The sequence below is a fragment of the Callorhinus ursinus genome, unplaced genomic scaffold (genome assembly GCF_003265705.2).
Source record: "Callorhinus ursinus isolate GAN/ISIS: 27379988/994484 unplaced genomic scaffold, GSC_fseal_2.0 scaffold8, whole genome shotgun sequence".
NCBI lineage: Eukaryota > Metazoa > Chordata > Mammalia > Carnivora > Otariidae > Callorhinus > Callorhinus ursinus.
In genome coordinates, this window is record NW_027397070.1 from 67,891,554 (window position 1) to 67,912,962 (window position 21,409).

The following is a 21,409-nucleotide window of genomic DNA, read 5'->3' on the forward strand; positions in this document are numbered from 1 at the left end:
AAAGTTACGTAAGCTTCATTATATATTTTATGACCTTAACATGTTTTAAAGTTCTATTCATCTAGTTTTCTCTCCAAGGCAGAAGGGAATTTCTAACTTTAATGGCTGAACTTCAGCTCAAGAGCAAGGTGTTTAGCAGCCTGTTCTGATGCCCCAACTGGGATTGGGACTGCTTGGAAAATGTGCAGACCCTGAGTCTTGCAAGGTGGCTGAGGGCTTGTCGCAACCAGCTCGAAAACCCAGTCTCACCCTGATTTGTGTAATCCGGATGGCGAACATTTCTGACACTAACATGCCCACGGAATACTGTTACTCTGTGTGCCCAAGACACTCTGGTCAGGGTCCAACGATTCAAAGGCAACAATGGGTCCTTCCAGATCACCTTAACTCTCCATTTTATAGGTAGGGAAACTGAGATCCAGAAAAAAGAAAGGACTGACCCAAGGTCACAGAGCTACTGATGAGACAATAGTGAGAATGGAGTTGAGCCTTTCCTTTGCACCACTGGTAACCCACAAATTTGGCCTTCTTAGAAGGGTTGAGGGAGAGGACGGGCTGCAAGAAAGCAACTGAGCCTTTCAATTCTGCCAGTTGCCCTGTTTTCTGAGTGGAGAACACACAAAGGCTCAGATACCTGTGTTTTACAGCCAGCTGGGGAAAAGACTTGGAGCCCAGGCCTATGGAAAAAAAGAGAGTTCCTCCATGGAAATTCTTGTTCCTTAAGCCCCTAGAGATCAGGGCAGGTCTTCTCCTGAATGGCTGCCTACTCCCTGCTTGGTGCTGGGATTCAAATCCCACTTCTTTTCCTCCAGTGCTTAGGCACGGCCTTGGGGGAATGGTGACCTGTTTGGGGTGAAAACAGGACACAGAAGAACACGCTGCCTTATTTCTCCTATCATCTCTGTGGGCAGAACCCACAAAGCATCTTAGCAAGCATGGCTTGGCGTGTCTTCATTTTTTGCAGTGTCCTTGCCAAGATTCTTGGGCTGCCTAGGTTGGGACCTAGGTTCGTGGGTGCAGAAATGGACTTGAGTGGAATGTTCTCTGTGTATCTAAGAGCAGGAAATGTAGGAAGAGCAGTCAAGAAGGACCCAGTGGGTGTTTGATCCCTTTGCACTCGGGGGTGGGCTCTGACTCTCACTCACAAGGAGGAAACCAAAGGTAACCTTGTGCCTAACTGGCTGAAAGCCAGCAGAATGCCTTCTTCCATCTCCATCCTGACTGCTCCAGGCCCAGCACTGGGAAAAGCCAAGTTAAAGGCTAGTTCCTTCTGAACGGCCTTGTTTCCTCTTCTGGATCTGGGTGATTATCCCTAAGAACATTTCCTCAAGTCTGTTAACATCTAGCCCGTGGCAGGGGAAGTGAGTCCTCCTACGTGATTTTGCTAAGAGTCACAGAGGGTCAGAGATGCTATCCAGTCCAACAACCTCACTTCACTGATGGGAGACCTGGGGGACCTGACCAAGGCCACAGAGCCATCTGGGTGCTTACAGAAGGGCTTCTGTCTCACTCTGGCCCCCGGGTGCCTCACCCAGTGGCTCTCACTGGGTATGCAGAAAATGTGAGCGGAATTAAACTAGACCCGAGTCTTGTCATTCCCAGACAAGTACCTTTTCTTCTAAAGCACTTGTTCTCCAACGGGGCCATCTACAAGACTCACCTGGATCACTTTCAAAAATACCAATGTCTGGATCCCACCTCCACCGATTCTGGCAGAGATTGGTTTGGGCGGGGCCTGGGCACTGGAACTTTCAAACCCTCCCAGGTGACTCCAGTGTGCACCCAGGACCGAGAACCACGGATCTAAATCATGCTGCTTTACGAGAGTAAAGAAAGAGAACTGCTGCTCTCTTGGGCCATGGTTCCCAGTCTTCCCAGATACGGGCGCCAGGGCTGTGGGTCAAGAGGAAAATGGAGAAGACCTTCAATTCGCCCTTGGAAACGAGCTGTCCATCCCCCACCCTTGAAAGACACAGAAAAGGACAAGGTTTAGAGATCAAGTTAAATGTCCAATTTATTTTTATAACTTGAAACCAGAACAAACTTGGTTTTGAACAAGCGTACAAATGAAATGGCAGACACATGCTGAACTCAACATTGTGACATTAAGGGAAAAAAGAGGCCCAAAATCTTGTACAGAGAATAAAAGGAACAATAAATATTTTACTAAGCCATATTGAAATGACCTCCTGTCATCTCAACATTTTATCCATAATAAAAAAAAAAGTGCCCGTTTCTTAAACAGAGCACAAATACCAAGCAATAATAAATAGTTCCAAACTTGTAGTAAAAGACAGAACCTCCAAGTAAACAACAAAAGCTCATACAATAAGTAATAGAAAAGGTAATAAAAATATTTCGCCTTGCCAGTACAAATGCAAACAACTTAAATCAATGTAACTTTGCTTTGCAGGGTTGAGTTACAAAAAGCACCAAAATCACGGGTTTGCCTGTGCGCAACAAAACCTTCGCTACGGACCGGGATGAAAGGCTGACTTCCTTAACTTTTCACATTTTGCTTAGAGTGGTTCAGCCTCCTCCCCTCCCCATGAAAGACCCTCTAATGGCAAGTGGCAGGTTCCAATTTGGGGCAACTTTGAACAAAGTTGTGGCAGTATGGAAACCAGCCTGAGGTCGGCTGGGTCACCCAGGCTCGGGGCCTCTCTCACTGGGTCATCTGCTCCAGTGTTGGCTTTTTAAACATGAAAGAGAAGCATAATGCTCTTTTCTCTGCAGTCGACAGAGACACAATCTTTGTGCTTTAGGATGGCTTAGTCCTGGCATTCTGGTGACTTTGTGGAAGCTGGTGAGGGCTGGCTAGCTTTCGCAACTACAAGAGGATCACCTTGGAGGCTCAAGTACCCTGACAGGGCATCCGAAGGAAAGGGCAGCCCCTGGGTCTTCAGGTCGGGCAGGTAGGAAACTGACATCTGCTCCCTTTGCAAAGGTCAGTGGCAAGGAGGGAAGGGTGTACTGAACAGAAAAGCTCCCAGAAGAAAGACTTCTGCATTTGGTAAAGAATTGCCCCCAAAGATGCTTGGTTATACTTTCGTAACCTGAAATAATGGTTTTACAGTTCCTGAAATAAAAAATGGCTTCCTGATATAGGTATTTTTTTTTTAATGTATTATTCCCTCATCCAAAAAACCACCACTTCATTATCTTAAAGCTACTTGGCTTTACAAAAAAAAAAAAAAAAAAAGAAAGAAAGAAAAAGAAAGGAAAAAAGAAAGCAAGAACAGGGGGCTACAGAGAGGGAGAAAGAAATGAAATTGGGTCAAAATGAAAAGGACAAAATAAAAGACTGACAGAGGCTGGGGGATGGAGAGGAAACACAGAGGAAGGAGAGAGAGATATGGAAAGGCACCGAATTCATTTCATCCCAGGCCCTCGGCACTCGGAAACTGACGGAATGTAGGTTTCAGCGAGAGAAGCAGCAGAGCAGGTAACAAAGACAACAGGCCAACACTCTCCATGGAATGAAAGGCCCTGGTTGTGACGGGGACTCCTTCCTGACATCCAGTTTGCGCTGGTCTCAACAGCAGCTCACGTCACCTGTGCCTAGCTGATTCACCAGCTCCTTTTACTACATCTTTTGTTTGTCTGTTTCATGTTTTCTCAAGGACTAAAGAAAGCTCCGTTTGCATTCCTTTCTGCTCCTAAGGGCGGGAGACGTGGTGACCCGCCACAGTGGTGACAGTAGAGAAGGAAGATGCTCTCTCGCTCTCTCCTCTAACACCTGACATCTTACAGATGGCCTCTTAGAGAACCAGAGGACTCTGTGAAATATACCGACATCTTTACAAAAACTGATTTCTCCACTCAACACGAATAAAGAATTTCCCATCCGGTCTGCTGTGGCCACACCAGGGAGCCTTGATGCAAGGTTCGGGGCATTCCGAGAGAAGCCCTGCTCGAACAGTCCTTTGTATAGGCCAATTCTGACAAAAATATATACAACTAAAATGATTTGTGAACCAAAGCATTTAACGACTTCCTTTTGTTTCTTTTCCTCAAAGGTTGTCAAACAACCCTTTTTCTCCTGTACAATAGGACTAAACATACAAATTTTTTTTGCAATATTTTATCCTGCCAAATTAAAAAAATATATTATGGCAGCCTGTTTGTTTTTGTTTTTTTTTTCTTTTTATTTCCAAATTCACTAACAAAAAGGTACATTAAATCCCTTTAAAAGGACAAGCTTACAGTTAAAAAATTACAAGCTCCAGTAAAAATACAGCAAGTGCCTACATCATATGAACCAACCAATATATCCATTCCAGAGGGGGCAGGGAGAGAAAAATAAGTAAAGGTCAGAAATGTGAATTTTTTTTTTCTGCAAAGCAATAACAATATTAAGCACTTTTTTTTCTACATACTTTTTCTACATGGTGTAGCAATCCCCTTTTAATCCCCAAATACAAGTTTCTATACATTTTTTTTTGAAATAAAAATTCAACACCCAAGGCAGAAAAGAATTTACTAAAACTCCGACTTTACAGTTACTGTGACAAGAACAAATTTATAGACCCACCATTTAAATTTTACTGCAACATTTTCAAGGAAAAGAAAAGGGATTTTTTTTTTCTTGTTTTGTAAAATGCCCAGGCATTCTCGATTATTACAAATACTGGTCCACTTGTACAATAATCAAGAAATTTTAATATATATAATATATACTAAAACCCCGTCACCAAAAAGAAAACAATATACACGCAGCCAACTGTGGCATTTTTTTTAATAACCTAGTAAGCAAACTTGGAAAAAAAATGATCGCTCCAACACACATACACACAATTTTTTTTTTACCCTTGTATGTATCCAATACTGTAAACGTATTTTTAAGACAGAGTGCACTAAATTTAACTTTAGAAAAAAATTAGCCGTTGTTCCTGAATTGTTTGTGTTTTGTTTTTCATTCAACGATATCAACGTGTAACTTGTGTCACTTGAGTTTTAATTCAGCAGTAAATCACCTCCACGCCAAATCTAAGCAGCGTTGTCCCACAAACAAAGGGGGTTGAGGATAATTCAGCTAAGGATGTCCACGGTTGTGCTGGGCTTATCTCTTCATTTGATTGGGTCTTAGGGCATTTTCATGTCCTCTATCTTCAACCAGGATTTTTTAAAATTTTATTAAAAGTAAATGTGGCTTTGTTTGTGTCTAAAGAATGTACTTCTCTTGTTTTACTCTTTTAAAAAGTCTTTTTTCATTTCAAAAAAAAAAAAAGTTTTGCATTTGTCTCAAGAGACTCAAATAGGAAGATCAGTTTCCAAGGCACTCACATCAGATTGAATGGCAGTAGAAAAACCGTCCAGTAAGTTATTTTGTTTTGTTCTTTATAGTGCCGGTATTGTGAACGCCAAGCTTAGCAACACTGACACTCAATCTCAGCTGTCCCTTACAGGTTAACCCACCTCTGGGCCAAAGAGAAGAATATGCTGCAATTTCTTGTTCAGAAGCCATTTAATTTAAATGCAAACAAAAGCTTTAAAGTGCGGGTCAACAGAATTCAAATGTCTAATCTTAACAGTCCAATGTTTAGTACCTTCCAACCTAATGGGATAGAAAAAAAAAAAAAACGGGAAGTAGCGCTGGGCACCTTCGGATGGAACTCTTTCCCTGCTTATCCAGGAAAAGGGAACAGAAATTCGCAAGATTCGCCCGCCTGTCCGTACAATGTCATCAGTGTGCATTAAATGAGAGAATACTACCTTCTCTCAGTTCACCTCATCGGGGCACTTGTCTGCTTGAGACATGGTCAATTAATTATCACTGGTAGCAACATGCGACTTGGGATTTCTGTGGCGGGGGCTGATGAAAAGAGAGAGAGAGAGAAGCCGTCAAGCCGGAAGAAGCCTGAAAGAACATGGCTGGTTCCTTCTTTTCTGTGTCACTGCAGGTCACCGCCAGCTACCCAAAAAAAGTACCCTTAGCCCATTTTATTTAGCCTCATCTACAGCAAAGAGCAAAGATGGCATCCCAGGGCACGCAGACACTCCCAGAAAAGGACCGCATCTGCTGGTGATGCACAAGTGTAGGATGCTCTCGGGCCACCTCCCCGGCAGCTCTCAAAAACCCCTATTTCTCTGGCAGTGCTGAGTTTTCCAGGGGAGGAGGGACCTCTGACTCCCCCTCACCACTAAAATGCTTCCTTAGATCATGTAAAGGTTGAAAACACAGGAAAGGCCTCTGTTACTCAGGACATCATCAGTGCTACATCTCAATTCCAATTCTGAAACAAAGTGCTACAACTTTAAAGATTGTTATCCGCTGTACATCCACCCCCCCCCCGCAAAAAAAAACAGCATGCCACTTTTTATTTCAGGACCAAAGAAAAAAAAGAAGGAATTAAAAAAAGTAAACAACTTTAAAAGTCATTTAAGTGTTGGCTTCTTGACAAGAAATTACACATGCTTAGCTTAAATCTCAAAAAAGCAGCGCCCTCCCCCCCAAATTATAATTTAAAAGATAAGCTTCCCTTCTATATCGCTTGGGAGTCATTGCTCAGGCTACTACTGGGTTAAAAAAAAACAAAAACAAAAACAACAACAACAACAAAAAAAGTAAAACGAAGAAGGGATGGATACCCAACAAAATCTCTTAAAAGAATTTAAACAGAAAGAATAATAATAAAAAGTATCTGCACATGCCAAAAAAATTACAAAACCCAATAAATACAGAAATTATTGCACAGTTAAAAGGCTCCACAATATTTTACTGCCTCAATCAACCCTCGGGTTTCCATAGGACTTCGTAGACACAGGTTAGGTTGGAGTGCCGCCTCCCCTGGGCCCCGGGGGGGGGGGGGGGGGGGGGGGGGGGGCCGCGCGGGGGGGGGGGGGACGAAGTGGCGCAGACACGGAGGCGAGTGTCAGGTCAGCATTCTCTCGGTTGGCAATGGGTCCACTGTACAGGTGCGGGGGCGCCGTGGGCCCACGCGCTTAGCTCCTCTCGGCCTGCTCGATTTTGACGTCGTTAGTCAGCAAGTGCTCGCCGTGCCACTTTTTCATGTGTTTCTCCAGGGTGCTGTAGACGCTGAAGGGCATCTGGCAGATGTCGCAGCGGTACACCTCCTTGCCGATCTGCCCGTGCGTCTTCATGTGGCGCGTGAGCTTGCTGCTCTGCGCGCACGCGTAGTTGCACAGCTCGCACTTGTAAGGCCGCTCGCCGGTGTGGCTCCGCCGGTGCACCGTCAGGTTGCTGCAGTTCTTGAACACCTTGCCGCAGTACTCGCACGTGTCGCTGCGGCGGCCCTCCTTGGAGCTCGGCCGCCCGGGGCCCGGGCCGCCCAGGTGCGGCGTGCTGCCCCCGCTGGCCGTGCCGCTGCGGCCCGACAGGCCGCCGTCCAGCAGGTCCCCGGGCGGCGTGGAGAAGCGCAGGCTGCCGTTCTCGGACGAGTGCTCGGACGACGTGGCGAAGGGCGACTGGCGCGCGTCCGTGAAGCCCAGGAAGGGGTCCTTCATGAAGTGGCGCGACGCCGCGTAGCCCACGAGCCACTGCGAGTACACGTTCTCGGACGGGATGAGCGCGGCGGGCGGCAGCTCCAGGTCCTTCTCCACCTTGATGCGCTTGGCGGCGCTGTTGAGCCCGGGGCTGGGCAGCGGCGCCGGCTTGCGCGGGAAGAGGCCCGGGAAGGGCTCGGCGCCCGGCGCGAAGCCGCCGCCGCGCCCGTTGACCGCGCCGCCCGGGCCCGCGTCCCCGCAGCCGCCCGCGTCATCGTCGTCGCCCGTGTCGCCGCCGCCCGGCGCGCGCTTCAGGAAGGCGCCGCGCTTGGGCTTGTCGGCCAGCAGCTCGCCGTACTGCGGCAGCGCGCCCAGCCCCACGTTCTCCATGACCTTGCCCAGCACCAGCGCCTTCTCGTCGGCCAGCGCCTTGGCCGCGCCGCCCACGCCGCCCGCGCCCGCCACCCCGGCCACCCCGCCGCCGCCGCCGTTCTCGCGGTTGCGGCTCAGCTCCGAGTCCATGCTGAAGCTCGACTCGGGCCGGCTCTCATTCTCCAGCAGCAGCTCCTCCTCTTCCTCCTCCTCCTCCTCGTCCTCCTCCTCGGGCTCGTGGCCCAGCGACGGGTCGCTCTCGTGGTGGCGGAAGTCGCCGTCGGCCGCCTTGAGGCCCTCGCCGGCCAGCTCGCTGGTGCCGGGTTCCGGGGAGCTGGCGGCCGAGAGGCCGTCGTCGGAGCGGCCGGCCAGCGAGCCGGCCTTGTGCATGTGCGTCTTCATGTGGCGCTTGAGCTTGCTCGCCTGCGAGCACGCGTGGTCGCACAGCTGGCACTTGTAGGGCTTCTCGCCCGTGTGGCTGCGCCGGTGCACGATCAGATTGCTCTGGAACTTGAACGTCTTGCCGCAGAACTCGCACGACTTGCTCTTGGCGGGCGGCTGCGGCGGCGGCGTGCCGCCGGGGGGCATGGGCGGCAGCGGCGGCGTGCTCAGGAACGGGGACTTGGGGCTGGGCTGGAAGGGGTTCAGGAGCCGGTGCATAGGGTTGCCGCGGCCCGGCGACACGGGCGGCGGCGTGGAGCTGTTGCCCGCCAGCTCGCGGAGCCGCCGCGAGAAGTCCATGGCGGGCGAGTCGATGGCCATGGGGTTGAGGCGCATGACTCGGTCAAAGGCACTGGGGTGCTGGGCGACGAGCCCCATCTCCTCGGCGCTGAGGCGGTGCGGGTCCAGGTGGTGGCGCGGCGGCGGGCTGAAGAGCGGTGGCGTGCCGGGCAGGCGGCCCTCGCCGAAGCCCGGGTGGTCCCGCAGGATGGGGCCCGTCATGCGCAGCAGGTTGAAGGGGTTGCTGTCGCCCAGGAAATTCATGAGCGGGGACTGGGCCACGGCCTCGGGTCCGAGCGGCGGCGGGATGGTGAGCCGCGGCGTGAGCGAGCTGCTGGCCGGCCCGGGCTCCAGGTAGATGCGGAAGCCGTGCGTGTTCTGCGCGTGCTGCAGCAGGAACCACGCGCTGTTGAAGGGCTGCTTGCATGTTGTGCAAATGTAGCTGGAAGGCTCATCTTTACCTGGGGAGACACACGGACAGAAAGGCAGAGAGAGCGTGAGAAGCGGACGGGGCGCGCGCACCGCGGGGGCCACTGACCTGAAGGCGCGGGGGCGGGGGAGGGGGGCATGAAGCGAGTCCTGGATCCGCGCGGCTCCGGAAGGCGGCCCTGTGGGGGCGGGGGGGGGCCTTCGGAGCGGGCCGGGGCCGGCGACGTGTCGGACCCTCTGGCGGGCCAAGACCCCACCCGACTGGAGAGCTGAAGAAGCTGGCTCTGTGGGCAGGTGGCCCCGGCAAAGCCCAGGTGGGCCACACGACCTCAGCAAGCACCCCCAATTCCTAGACCTCTGCTTGCTCCCCTAAATCAAAGTTGCTCTTATCCCCATTGTCTCAGAAGCCAAATGAGGCGGTGTTGTGAGAACGCCTGATGTCAACGATAAAACAGCCGGGTACACCTGCAACCATGACGGACCAAGGTTTGTCAACCAAGGCACTATTGACGTTGGACCAGGAGGATTCTGGGGTGCGGGTGGGGGGGGGTCCTGTGCTTTGTAGAATGTTCAGCAGCATCCCTGGCCTCTACCCAGTACAAGCCAGTAGCACTCCCTCCCCCAGTTAGCAGGATCTCAAATCTCTCCAGGCCCGGCCAAATGTCCCCTGGGGGGCAAAAACAGCAGCTCATGGCTCCCCCTCAGCTTCAGAACCAGTGATTAGGCAGTAGTTGATCCAAGGGGGTTCTAAAAAAACACAAGTCAAACTCAATTGCCTGGCAAACATTTTTTTAAAGAGAAATGGCTGATACCTCTGTATCATTTGGGATTTCAGCTATAGGAAATGCTAGGGTTTCACACACCAGCATACATGCTGAAAGTACTGTCAAATTTACACATGAACATATAGGAGCAGAAGGAATTTAGCATGTTAGGAAGCCCACTGCCCTCCCCATTCCCGCTCTGGCCTCACACACACCTCTACCCACCCCGTGGAATCTGGCCTCCGCAGGCCCCTGGGCCTGGAGGGAGAGGGGGCCACTGATGAGCATGAAGACCTTTGCCGGAATGCTAACTGAATGGGAGAATGTCAAATCTGACGGGGCGGTCGGATGAACGGTGGCAAGTGTGGCTCTGTTACATACTGGCTCTGGTGACATCACGAGCAAATCTTAGTGGACACTTGTGGCACTGAGCCAAAACCGTTAGTCTTCATCCATCATTGAGGCAGTCAGGAAATGGAGGCTGAACATTTCATCCAGAACCTGTCTCGTGGCCGCCCTCCTCAACCTCCCGGGGCAGCCTGCTGCTTTCCCTGTCTGAGTCGCTCCTAATGCTTTCTATAAAGGGGCAGGTGCCGGCAGGCCCTGCGTTCTGCCATGAGATTCGCTCGCGAGCCAGGGAGGGAACAGGGAACAAGACCTCACAGCCCAGATCTTGAAAAACCCCTTTTGTTTTTTCAAACTTTCCTGTACCTGGAAGGTTTTAACGCTGACGAAGTATGGTAGCCACAGACTCCCTGGTGAAGCCAAAGCTGCAAATTAATTTCCAGACCCCAAATCAGAAGGTGACCTGAGAATACAGCAGGGTGCAGAGTGGAGAAGACCCCCCCCATCTCAGCCTCTCCCCAAAAGACCTTCCGAAATCCCGCACAGAGATTTATTTTTTGTTTTCCGCACGCAAGTTATGTTTCCAGGGGGCTTCACACTTAGCTGTAAAAACCAAATGACTGAAGGACCCAATGCCCTATTCTCCACAGGCTTGGCTGGACAGCTTCAGAGGGCAGAGACCTCCCCGCCCCACGCAGGGCCTGAGGTGTCACACAAAGGGACTGGCCCGGCCCGCAGGCAGGGTGGAGATCCTCCCAGACCCCAGAACCAACTGGGCCAGAACACCCACCTCCTCTGGAAACCAAGACAGGCTTTAGGAGTGTGGTGCCCCATAGCGATCCGTTCACTCCCGGCTCCTAGTCTGCGTGTTTGGTGGTAAGGAGACCAGTGGGCAGGGGGGAAGGACAGAGAGGAGAAAAGAATGTGAGGTTCGGCTTCACTCTGCTTTTGCCAGCAGCTCAAGGAGAACTTCTGAGGCAATTTTCTTTCTCCGGTGTACCCAGTCCGTCTGGGCAATTCAGTTCCCCCCGCTGGGAGTCCCCGAGGGGAATTGTCCCCACCTGGAAAACGACAGGGAGGCCTCCCAAGGCCCCGGGCCTTCCCTTCCGGCACACCCCTCAGCTGGCAGAGAAAACACCGTCTCCTGTCCTAGCTGATGAGTTAATGGACTTGGGCGAACAGAGCCCTTTGCCTCAGACTGCCTCACAAGAGAGCTGGCCAGAAACCACAATATTTAGAGTCCTCCTCAAAGCCTCTTCTAGAGCAAGGCAGAATAAATACGTAATAAATAACAAGAGGATAAATAAAATGTCCCTTTCTGACACAGGAGCTAATAACACAAATGAAGTGCCACATCCCACAAGGTCACAGATCTTCAAATTAAAGAGCGGTTCTGTACCCTTCACCTTGGCTTTCGGAAACTCTAATTAACCGATTTATGGTACACAGCTGCTCTGGTTCTTCATTTTTTAAGTGGGACCCCACCCCCTTTTCCCCGATCTCTTTGTTCATCATCTTCATCTCCTTGGGCTTCAACTCCAGAGCATTTCCTGTTTCTTGTTCTGATGGCCACATATTTTCTAGAAAGTTCTACTGCTGGTGAGGAATGCGGGTATCAGAAGAAAATGCAGAATTCCCAGGCAGGCCAGGAATAAAGACTGCTCTTCAGCCGAAATGGCCGATTAAAACATTTTTTTAACTCAAAATGGCAGCTGCTGGGAAGCATGTAGCTACATGTTCTAAAGAGCTCAGATGTTTCCACTTCTTGTTTAAAAAAAAAAAAGAAGAAGGAAAAAATGAAAAAAAAAAAAGACACTTCTAAAACTCTGGAGCAGCCAAGGGAGGAAGTTACCTGTCCGTAATTCACCCTCAGGTGGGGAAGAGCTACCTGTCCATCAAATCGGATCTCAGAGCCACTGCTCATGCCGGGGTGAGCTCTTTCTTTTCCCACGCCCCTGAACTGCTTTGGTTCCCAAACTGCCCTCGCACAATGGCAAGATTCACTGCAGGCGACCGCCTTCCCAGGATCTGACAGCTTCTGACTTTTTTTAAAATCTCGCAGCCCTCAAAGACCCTCCCTAGACAACTCTCTTTCCACTCTCCCCCAGCTTTTTTTCTTTTCCCCTTAATAAAATGTTCATTTCCATATTACCACTTCATGGTTCTCTCTTGCCTAGAAGTAGCCTTGAGCACTAGGGCTGCTCACTTTTAACAAGTGAACAATGTCAGAAGTCTTTGAAGAGCCACTCAGAACATTTTTCTATTCAAAAACTCACTAAATATTTTACACTCGCAGCACACCATTCACAGACAGCTCATTTTTAAATGCAATGGAAGACCCTTGGGGAGAGGGTTGGCCTCCTCCCCATCCCAGGACCGGAGGTCACCCCCTCCTCAAGCTCAGGGCCACCTGCCCAGAGGTAAGCTGGCGGCTCCCCGAGGAGACCACTTAGCCAGCGACCCAGACAGGATCCACTCCCACCACGAGGCCCGCGTGGCTGCTGAGGCGCCACGTGATAGCTGGATGCCTAGAATATTTTGAAGTGACGTACCAGCAACATCAAACCCGGCCTACAGACCTAGAAATGTCAGCTGCGCTTCGATCACGAAATCAGGCTTGGCAGCTCAGAACCCAGGGCCCGTGTCCGTCCTTGCTTGCTTGCTTCCTTCCTCAGATGCTTTTACTCTCAGTTGGCAGAAACCCAGACTGGATCTTCTTTGCTCTACTGGCTCTAAAGGTAGTCCTTATGATTTTCTCAACCTGGAAACCCTCCCTGCCACCTCTAGGTTACGAGGGCCTGGCTGGCCCTACCTCTGCCTTGACATTCCCAGCACGGTGAAGTCATTCAAATCACAACCTCTTTGGGCCTCGATTTCCACATCAGTAGAATGGGAATAAGATACCTGCCTTTAAAGAGGGCTGGGGGTACCCAGTGAGATCCTGCCTGGGGACACACAATGTACGTCGAGCACCACGACGCAGATGTTACGAGCGGGGCTTTGTAGGTTTCGGTGTGTAGTATCCATCCTTGAACCTGGCGGTGCATGTTTAAATCTGGCAGTAATAAAACCCACCAGGAATTTTCATGCAGCCTGCCTCATGCATGAGAGGCTCCAGGGAAGTGAAAACCTGTTCATAGTGAGGAAACATCATTTCTTACAGTGACGCTTGGGGACCGACCGGCAACTGGACCCTCCTGCCAACGGATGAGAGTCTCCCTCCACTATGAGGGGTTGTTGCTTTTTTTTTTTTTAAATGAGCATTTAAATAACTGTTCTTCCTTATTAGGCTAGCTACTCTAATACCAATAAAGGTATCAGGGATGTTCAATGAAAAACACACCTTTAATTGAGTAATTATTCAGTGAAAAGGCCACAGCTGAGCGCGCTAGTTTTACGGGTCTTTCCAAAGGCCAACTGACGCCACGAGGAAGGGTGCTCATGCCTGCAGGAGGGGAGCAGTCCACTGCTGCTCAGAGTGGGCAGCGAGGATGCCCCCGCTGCCCCCCAGCGCACGCAGGGCCACAGGTGAGATCCCGCCCGGGCCGTTCTCCAAAGCTGGGCAAAATTAGAATCCGGACCCTTGGACGCTGACCTAAGAACCGGGTCTTGGCTTCACACAGCCCTCCACAGTTTGCAAAGTGCTCTGCAGCTGGTTTAGCATTTTTGCCAGCATTAGCACCTTTTGTCATTACTCACCCCGCCTCTGAGGAAGGCCAGGCAAGGACTGCATCCCCGCCAGGGCGTGAGGGAATGGAAGCTCAGGGAAGCAAGAGTCCCGCAGCCAGCAGGGAGAGGGCCGTGGCCCTCCTCAGGCTTCCCGACCCCAGGTTCGCTCCCCACCAGCTCTCCAGTGCTCAACACCACCTGAGGGACTGATCCTTCTCGCTACACTCGTCAGGGCCTGTTTCACAATGAAAATGGCCAAGAAGGAGGTTCTCCTGCCATGCTGCGTGTCCCTTCAGTGAAGGGCACCGATTATCCTTTCCTGGAACCCAATCGAGTCCACCGCAGGCCTGGCCCCCGGATGGAGACCTTTCACAAAGCAAGTAAGCCCCCGGGCGGCGGGGGGGGGGGGGGGAGGGCAACAGGACCCAGGACCCAGATGCAGGGCTGGATGCTGGATCCCAGGGTCCCCTGTGCCCCAAGAGAGGGCTTGGTTCACTGGCCCACCACCCAGTCCTCCTCCCGAATCTGTAACTGCTAACAATATTGTCTGCGCTGTTCCAAAATGATAGTAATTATTATCACGAGTACCCCTTAGATGTGTAGACCCCTTAGTAGTTTTTCAGCCATATCCCCTTTCATGATCCCAGAAAGAAAATGTCAGCTGGCCACCTGGGCGGTTTTTGTAGGTCTTGTTTCTATTATTTCTGAGCATGGCCGTCTACGAAATCTAGAACCACCCCTGCTTGATGTGCAGGTACCCTGTCAAACCTCAGCCTCTCTCCAAGTCAGACCTATGGGAGTAATCACGACAGCAGGAACCCTAAGCCGTCATTTGATCCTTACACGGGCCTGTCCACAGCTAAGTAGAGCTGACCTCACCCGAGGCTCCACACAAGCCCCGAGTGACTGTCACTGGCCCCATTTCACGGAGGAGGACACTGAAGGCTGGAAGAGGCAAGGTGGTTTGCCCGAGGCCACACGACCGGCTGTGCTCTTGAGCCCTGTGCCGACTGATAAAAGCCCGGGCAAGAGAGAAACAGACCTGGGACCCCAGGCCAAGGCACCTGGGCATAGCTGTGCCAGGCCCGGCACCTTACCTTTCGCTCCAGCCCGTGTGCTCACTAAAAAGCGGAGGTGTGCTGCTGTGCGCTCGAACCGCGGTAACTCGGTGAAATCATGCTGATTACATCTCACGGACAAGTAAGAGATGCACTTTGTTGGGGGTGGGGGTGGAGGTGGGGGTGATATACCACTCCTGCGTGGTCTCCCTGGTGCTCAGCCAGGCTCTGCCTCACGGAGCCCACGCCCCTCCACCACTGCCCGTGGCAGACGTGGCCAGTCCACCCCTGCACTCCCCCTCCAGGCCTCGGAATCATCTAGATCCTCATGACCACATTCACCGGGCCTCTGCCTCGTTGCCCTCTGTGGATCCCAGTGCACAGAAGCCCAGTAAGTGGAGGCCCAGGTGAGACGGGGCTGAACTAACAAGGTGGCAGTGTGTGTCCTGCTGAGAGCAAAGACCCCACTGGCCCTTCCTTTGTTCAGTGCACAGACAGGAGCCTGCACCACCGCCACAGTATTCCCCGGGCATTTGGGGAATACTACTTGATACTGATCACAGGTACTATCATAATCTGTCCTTCACCGTGGTGTGTTCAACTCACATGCGATCTGCACGTGTCAATGCCGGACTTGTACTCTCAGGCAGATGCTCACAGAAACTCTAGAAAGTGGGTTTTAATCCAGACTTATATAAAAAAGAAAGAAGTCTCATCACAGCTAAGTGCAGGACCCAAGGTCGCATGGTTTATGGATCACAGAACCCAGATTCACACAGGGTCCGAGCCCAGAGCCTGTGCTGTGTCCAGACACACAGCTGGCTGCCCCCTCCACGAAACTGCAGACTCCACTATCATGGGCCCTGGCGAGCACACACTATGATGGGCCCAGAGCAGGCACACAGACCCCTCCACCCACACCCATGAACACCAGCAAGCGGCAGGCTGGGGTACCTAGGCTGACACTAGAGACCTGACACAGGTAGGTAGACTCCGCTCGGCCTCACAGTGTTTGGGGACAGTCCACTGACCCTGCCAGCATCCCTGCGGCAGAGGTACACTGTGTGCTTCATATGCCTGGAGTTAACCAGGGCTGGGAGACCGGGCCTCCAGCCTCCCCCACAGCCTCCAACTCAAGCCTCCAACATTCCCCTACGCAGCTGTGCACAAAAACACCACTGAATCTTGCTTCAAGCAAAAGAGACATACCTGGGAAGTGAGTGAACCCAAGGAAATCTAACTATGTCCCAAATGCTCTAGGGACGTGTGCTTCTCATTCATTCATTCATTCATTCACCCCCTATCTAGTTATCCACGGCAGGCACGATTCAGAGGGACTGGCCACGACCCCTCCCCTCCAGGAGGCCACAGGTAGGAGCTGAGAAGCAGAGGTGAGTGAGTGGACACAAAGGATCCGAAAGCAGAGCAGAACCTGCTAAGGAACTTCGGCGCACCTAGGGAGGAGGCAGGCAGGCAGGAACACTGCACGGACGGGAGTGCAAGCCGGACGCGGGGAGAGAGCACCTGCCCAGACCACGGAGGGAAGGCGTGTGGATGCAGGACACTGCAAGCGCACCCTCAGGGCTGCAAAGAAGAGAAAAGCCCGCGGAGGGGAAATGGGAGATGCAGCCGGGGAGGGACAGACCTCCCAGAGATGGCACGGATGCCTGCTCATGGTGCAGGGCTGTCCTCACTCGTCCACACTCGCCGTCCAAACCCAGGGCTCAATATTAAACGTGGAGAAGAGGGGCTGCGCTCAGGTGTCCTTATCCTTCTTTTAAGGAAACCAAGGGGCACATGAGGACAGTACCCAGGACTGCACTACATCTGGCACCCCAGAAACTGCACTGTGGTAGCAAATGATGACAGGATCTGTCCGACACCATGCAGTCATTCGCTCCGTGCCCCCTTCCCTGGCTCTACGACGCAGAAAGCACCTGCCGGGCTCTGTGCTGAATGGAGGGACACAGCAATGTACGTCTGCCCGCATGCAGCCTGTAGTCAAGTGCAGGGGCTAATGAGTCCACACGCTTCTAGTAAGGCTTCGGGCCATGAGGTCACTAGGAGAGGCTGTGACATGAGGCAGAGGATCCAGAGGAGGGACAGGCGGACAGCGTGGGAGGATCAGGGAAGACCTCTCCGAGGAGGAGCTCCTGGAGCTGAATTCAGAAGGAAGAAGGAGTCTGTTGTGCAGAGCAAGGAAAGAAAGTGTGTGCCTGGCAGAGGAAACTGCACACACAGAGGCATGGAAATGGGACCCCAGATTCACAGAGGCAAGGAAAAGGGTGTGGGACTGAAAAGGGGGTTTGGGATCAATCTGAGGAGGCTCTGAAAACACAAAGAAATGGAGCCAGATACAGATCAAATTCCATCGCTATCAATTCCATCACGGTGAAAACTCTGATTTTTTTTTTTTTTTAAATATGAAGATTTTCAAACACACACTCAAGGCCTACTTGAGTCAAAAACTGTTCCATGCAACAAAATGTCAGCACAACCAAAGGATGAAGGGGAACCCCCTGAAGGGCTCTTTCTGAGACCAGATCCACCCTTCTCCGAACCGTGAAACCATAAGATATAAAGAAATGAAACCGGGGGGCGGAGGGGGGAGCTGGAAAATGCAAAGAGGAAATTTAAAATCCAATCTATGAGGCTCACTAGCCTACAAGGTGGCTTCAAGATCACTCTCTCCAGCAGGAGTTCTATTATTCCAGCGAGATTCTCATCTGAACCACCTAGGCCTGTGAGCCAGCTTCAGGAACAGGGCGGTCCAGGTTCTCAGTGGAACAGAGAAGTATTAGAACTGAACTGCAGCTGCAGGCACCATGCACCCCAGATCTCCCCAAACAGTCTTGATTTCAACTGCTCAATTCTGTGGTCAGGCCAGGTGTGCAGTTCAGGCTCAGGAAACAGCCACCCAGCCCTGAAGCAAAGCAATATTGCCGACCGCGGGGCAGCTCCGGGAAGGGTGAGAACGGTGGTGTTTGCTAGTAAAGATGGAAGAGCTGGAGGCCCTTCTGACGCGCGGAGCGATTTTGTATGTGGCAACGCACTCACGGCATTCTGGAAAAACTACAGCACATTCCTCAAGAGCATCTTTATAGAGCTTCCCCCCCTTTACATAAGACACGCAAATCAGCTGGAAATAGTATGTCTTCCCCAAAATAGATGAATGCATCGTCAGATTCCCTTGAAATCTTTCTGTCGACTTCTCTGAAAAGGACCTACGACAGTGGGTTCTGGTGGGCTGAGAGATAAACTTACTTTGGTGGTTTTGTTCCATCCCCCATCCCCCCCAAATATATGCGGTTCTCTGAAAGCACCATAGCACTCTGGGGACAGGAATTTAGCAGAGAATGTGTAGGGGAAGCATGAAGCAAATCCTCCTTATCATTTAATGGAAAATAAAGAGTGAATTAAGAAATAAACAGGTAATAAAAACACACACACACAACTCAAGGCGTGAGCTGCCAGTGTGTGTGAGAGCCGGTGTGTGCGGGCGTGTGCACACCTCGTGGGTATCTTCACGCACGCGTTCTGGCTGACACAGGAAGTCTCTCTTCTCCATTATTCATGACTTTCTTCACAAGGCAGGAATAAGGCTTCCTTCCTTTCCTTAAATCCACAAAAATCTTCACATTCCACCCCAAGAAGTATTGCAGGGGCAGTAAATCTCGTTTTAATGGAGTGTACGTTTAGCTCTGAGGAGATAATTGACGTTATGGAGAGCCTCGACGCGGAGTTATATAGGTTAGCTAATGCAGAGGGGACTCATTACCCACACACTACAAACAAGTAGTAATATATGTATATTGTTCAGAATGGCGTTATAGCCAAAGTGTTCCGGTCCGCAGGGATTGATAAAACACAAGAAAACAGCAGACATGCACTTGTAAATTTGTCTCATTTGTCTCGGAAGTTAAAGGTTATTCCCTTGTTCTGAATTTGTAATAAAAACATGCTAGCCCAAGGTTTGTGCAGGATGTTTGAATATTTAAATTGTGTATAATGATAGGCAATTATAGGATGAAAACTGGACCATGTGAATGGGGGAGCACTGTCTGGAGCACCAAGTGTTTTCCCACCAACGAGTCATCTGTCTTTCACGTGCCACCCCTCCCCCTCCCGGAGGGCTGCATGGACTGTTACCAGGTCCCACGGCCACCAACCAGCAGCCAACCAAGCTGGGGTTTGCTCGGGTGTATGGGTTCCTCCCTTTCTCCTTTTTTTCTTTTAGTTTTGTTTTCTTCAACATGCACAGCACATCTCTCCAACCACAGGCGGGGACCGAGGCCATGGCCCCTGGAGGACGACCCGCCACACGCCATCCTTCCGCAGCCGGTCAGTGCTTCCTCGGGGCCGGAGGCAAGGCCGGGCATGGGGAGGGGCCTGCCCGCAGAGTGTGAAGGCCCCCCTGCCCCCGAATGGGGCGCCCGTCGCCCCAACTCCCTCTCTGGAGGAGAGCGGGGGGCTGGCAGGGAGCCACCCCCCACAGTGGCACATCCGGGGTGGCTCCGTGGCACCCTGGCTGGAGCCGAGGTGCCTGCCTGGCCCCGTCCAGGTTAACCAACTGCAGTGTTTGAGTTACTCCAGCCAGCTTGTCACCGAGCACAAAAGTCATCAGCGAGTGAATGTTCTTTTCTGCACCACAATTAAGACGAATCAATACGACGTGCCACAAATGGTATTTTACTCTCAATAAGAACTCGAGCTGAGTTTATTCAGAATATTTTAGCGCTTCCCCGGGGGATTTTGGGCCGACGCAGATGGCAAATAAAGTACTCAGCCTAAGGCTACAGCACATTATGGTAATTCTAATGTCAGATGTACTTTAATATACAGCTCTATTTAATCACCCCATTATTTCACATTTCCATATGAAAAACCTGCGGCACTTCGGCAGCGCTTGGCCTCTTCCACGGTGCCAGCTTCCTCCAACCCGCCGGCAGCCGGGGAGAGGGTCATTCTCACCAGACGCAGCTCAGTGTCCAAGTTTCCGGGTGCTCCGTGCGCAGCAGAGCCGCTGGGCGTGATCAGAGAACCAGAGGATTCAGAGGCATACCAAATGCCACGGAGGTTACAGAAAAGCCAGACCGAGCACTCCTACCTCCCCCATGCACAGGTTCTCACACACACATGCACACACGTGACAGGGACACAATTACATGCATGCCCTCCACGCTGCCCGGCTCCATCACCAGCAGCCTCAGCATGGTGACTGGGCAGCCCAGTGGCTAGATCCAACCGTGGCTCGGGGCTGGTGGAAGATGTGGCTCCCGTCGTGGCCCACAGAGCCCGTGCCAGGGGGTTCTCACAGCACTGCCCCCCGCCCCCCCAACCAGGGGCGCATGAAAGCAGCAGCAATGCCAAGGGGCAGGGGAGCTGTGCTGGCAGTGACAAAGGACGTGGGCAGAGCAAGTGGGGGGCCGCGGGGGCAGGGGAGCTGCCCAAACTGCCTGTACGATCTGGAGCCAGGAGGCCCCCAGGATGGTGCTGTCAGGTTTGCACTGGAGAACCCGAAGCCGAGAAGCCCAGGCCCCAGGGGAGGTGGAGTCCTGTGAATTCCCAATGGCTCCTGCACCTCCAGGCTGGCTCTGCTGACCAGCTGGTGGAGAGAAGCCAGCGGAAGCCTGGGTTTTGGCTGAGCCCAGGCAATCACTCTCTCAGGGTCACACACATACTTGGCCACGCGGCCTTCCAAGGAAGCCCGGCACAAAACCCGCCGACCACCTGGTTCTAGATTTCTCGAACAGGCGTCTGCTGATGGATGAAGCGACACCTGGCACCTGACCCTCCCGGCTGCCCCAGGAATGAGTCAACATTTAAAGCCACAGAACACGATTCTTGTAAATGGGTACAGTGTATGTCGTCAAAACGAGGTGCTTGCCTGTGAGCAGGCTAGGTCCGGTTCCTACCGCGGGGTAACAGCCTCTCAGGGAAGGAGGCAAGTGAGGAGACAGAAGGAAGGGAGGGAGGGTGCGAGCAAGCGAGCGAAGGAGGAAGGGCAATAAAGGGGAGAATGTCCCAGCGTACAATGCCAAAAGCAATGGCAAATTCCTCACAACTGTTGGTTCACTGATAAGATGGTCAGTTACCTAATGCTAGCATAGCTGTCTTAGAAGATCCACATAGGAAACATTTTAGAAAAAACCGCTTGCTTATGTGAAGGCACAGACTCTGGCCAACCTGGCCATTCCAACACCTGCAGATCCAGCTGGGACAGCTCACCGCCCCTCACCGGCCACACTGGGGCCACCCCTCAAACCTGGATCATCCTGCCACTTCTTTTAAAAATTTGCTTTGGGGGTAAAAATCAAGTGGGGGACTCATTCTCGATTTCCAAGGCTTTTGATTTTGCTCTGCTATTATTGCTGATATGTAAACCTAAAAATGGGTCCTAACAGTCTCCGGGCCTTTTTCTGGCTGTAAGTTTGGGGGGAAAGGCCAGACCAGTGTTACCTGACCAAGGACTGTTTTGCCCATGCAGAGAATTTTGGCAATGTCTTGAGACATTCTGGATTGCCACGACCGGCAGAGGGGAGGGTGTGACTGGCATCTACTGAGTCGGGGCAGGGATGCTGCTCAAACGTCCTACGACAAGAAACC

At 51.9% G+C, this 21,409-nt stretch overlaps 1 protein-coding gene across 4 annotated transcripts in view; it reads right to left on the reverse strand.

Annotated features, from left to right (window-relative positions):
• Window positions 1–3,207: 3,207 nt before the first annotated feature.
• BCL11B (BCL11 transcription factor B) overlaps window positions 3,208–21,409 on the reverse strand; it is a 93,524-nt gene continuing 75,322 nt past the window's right edge. For all 4 annotated transcript variants that reach the window (XM_025869386.2, XM_025869384.2, XM_025869385.2 and 1 more), the window contains one exon: window positions 3,208–8,999. In XM_025869386.2, the coding sequence (XP_025725171.1) occupies window positions 6,946–8,999 (2,054 nt within the window). In that variant the 3' untranslated portion in view covers window positions 3,208–6,945. The remainder of the gene's footprint in view (window positions 9,000–21,409) is intronic.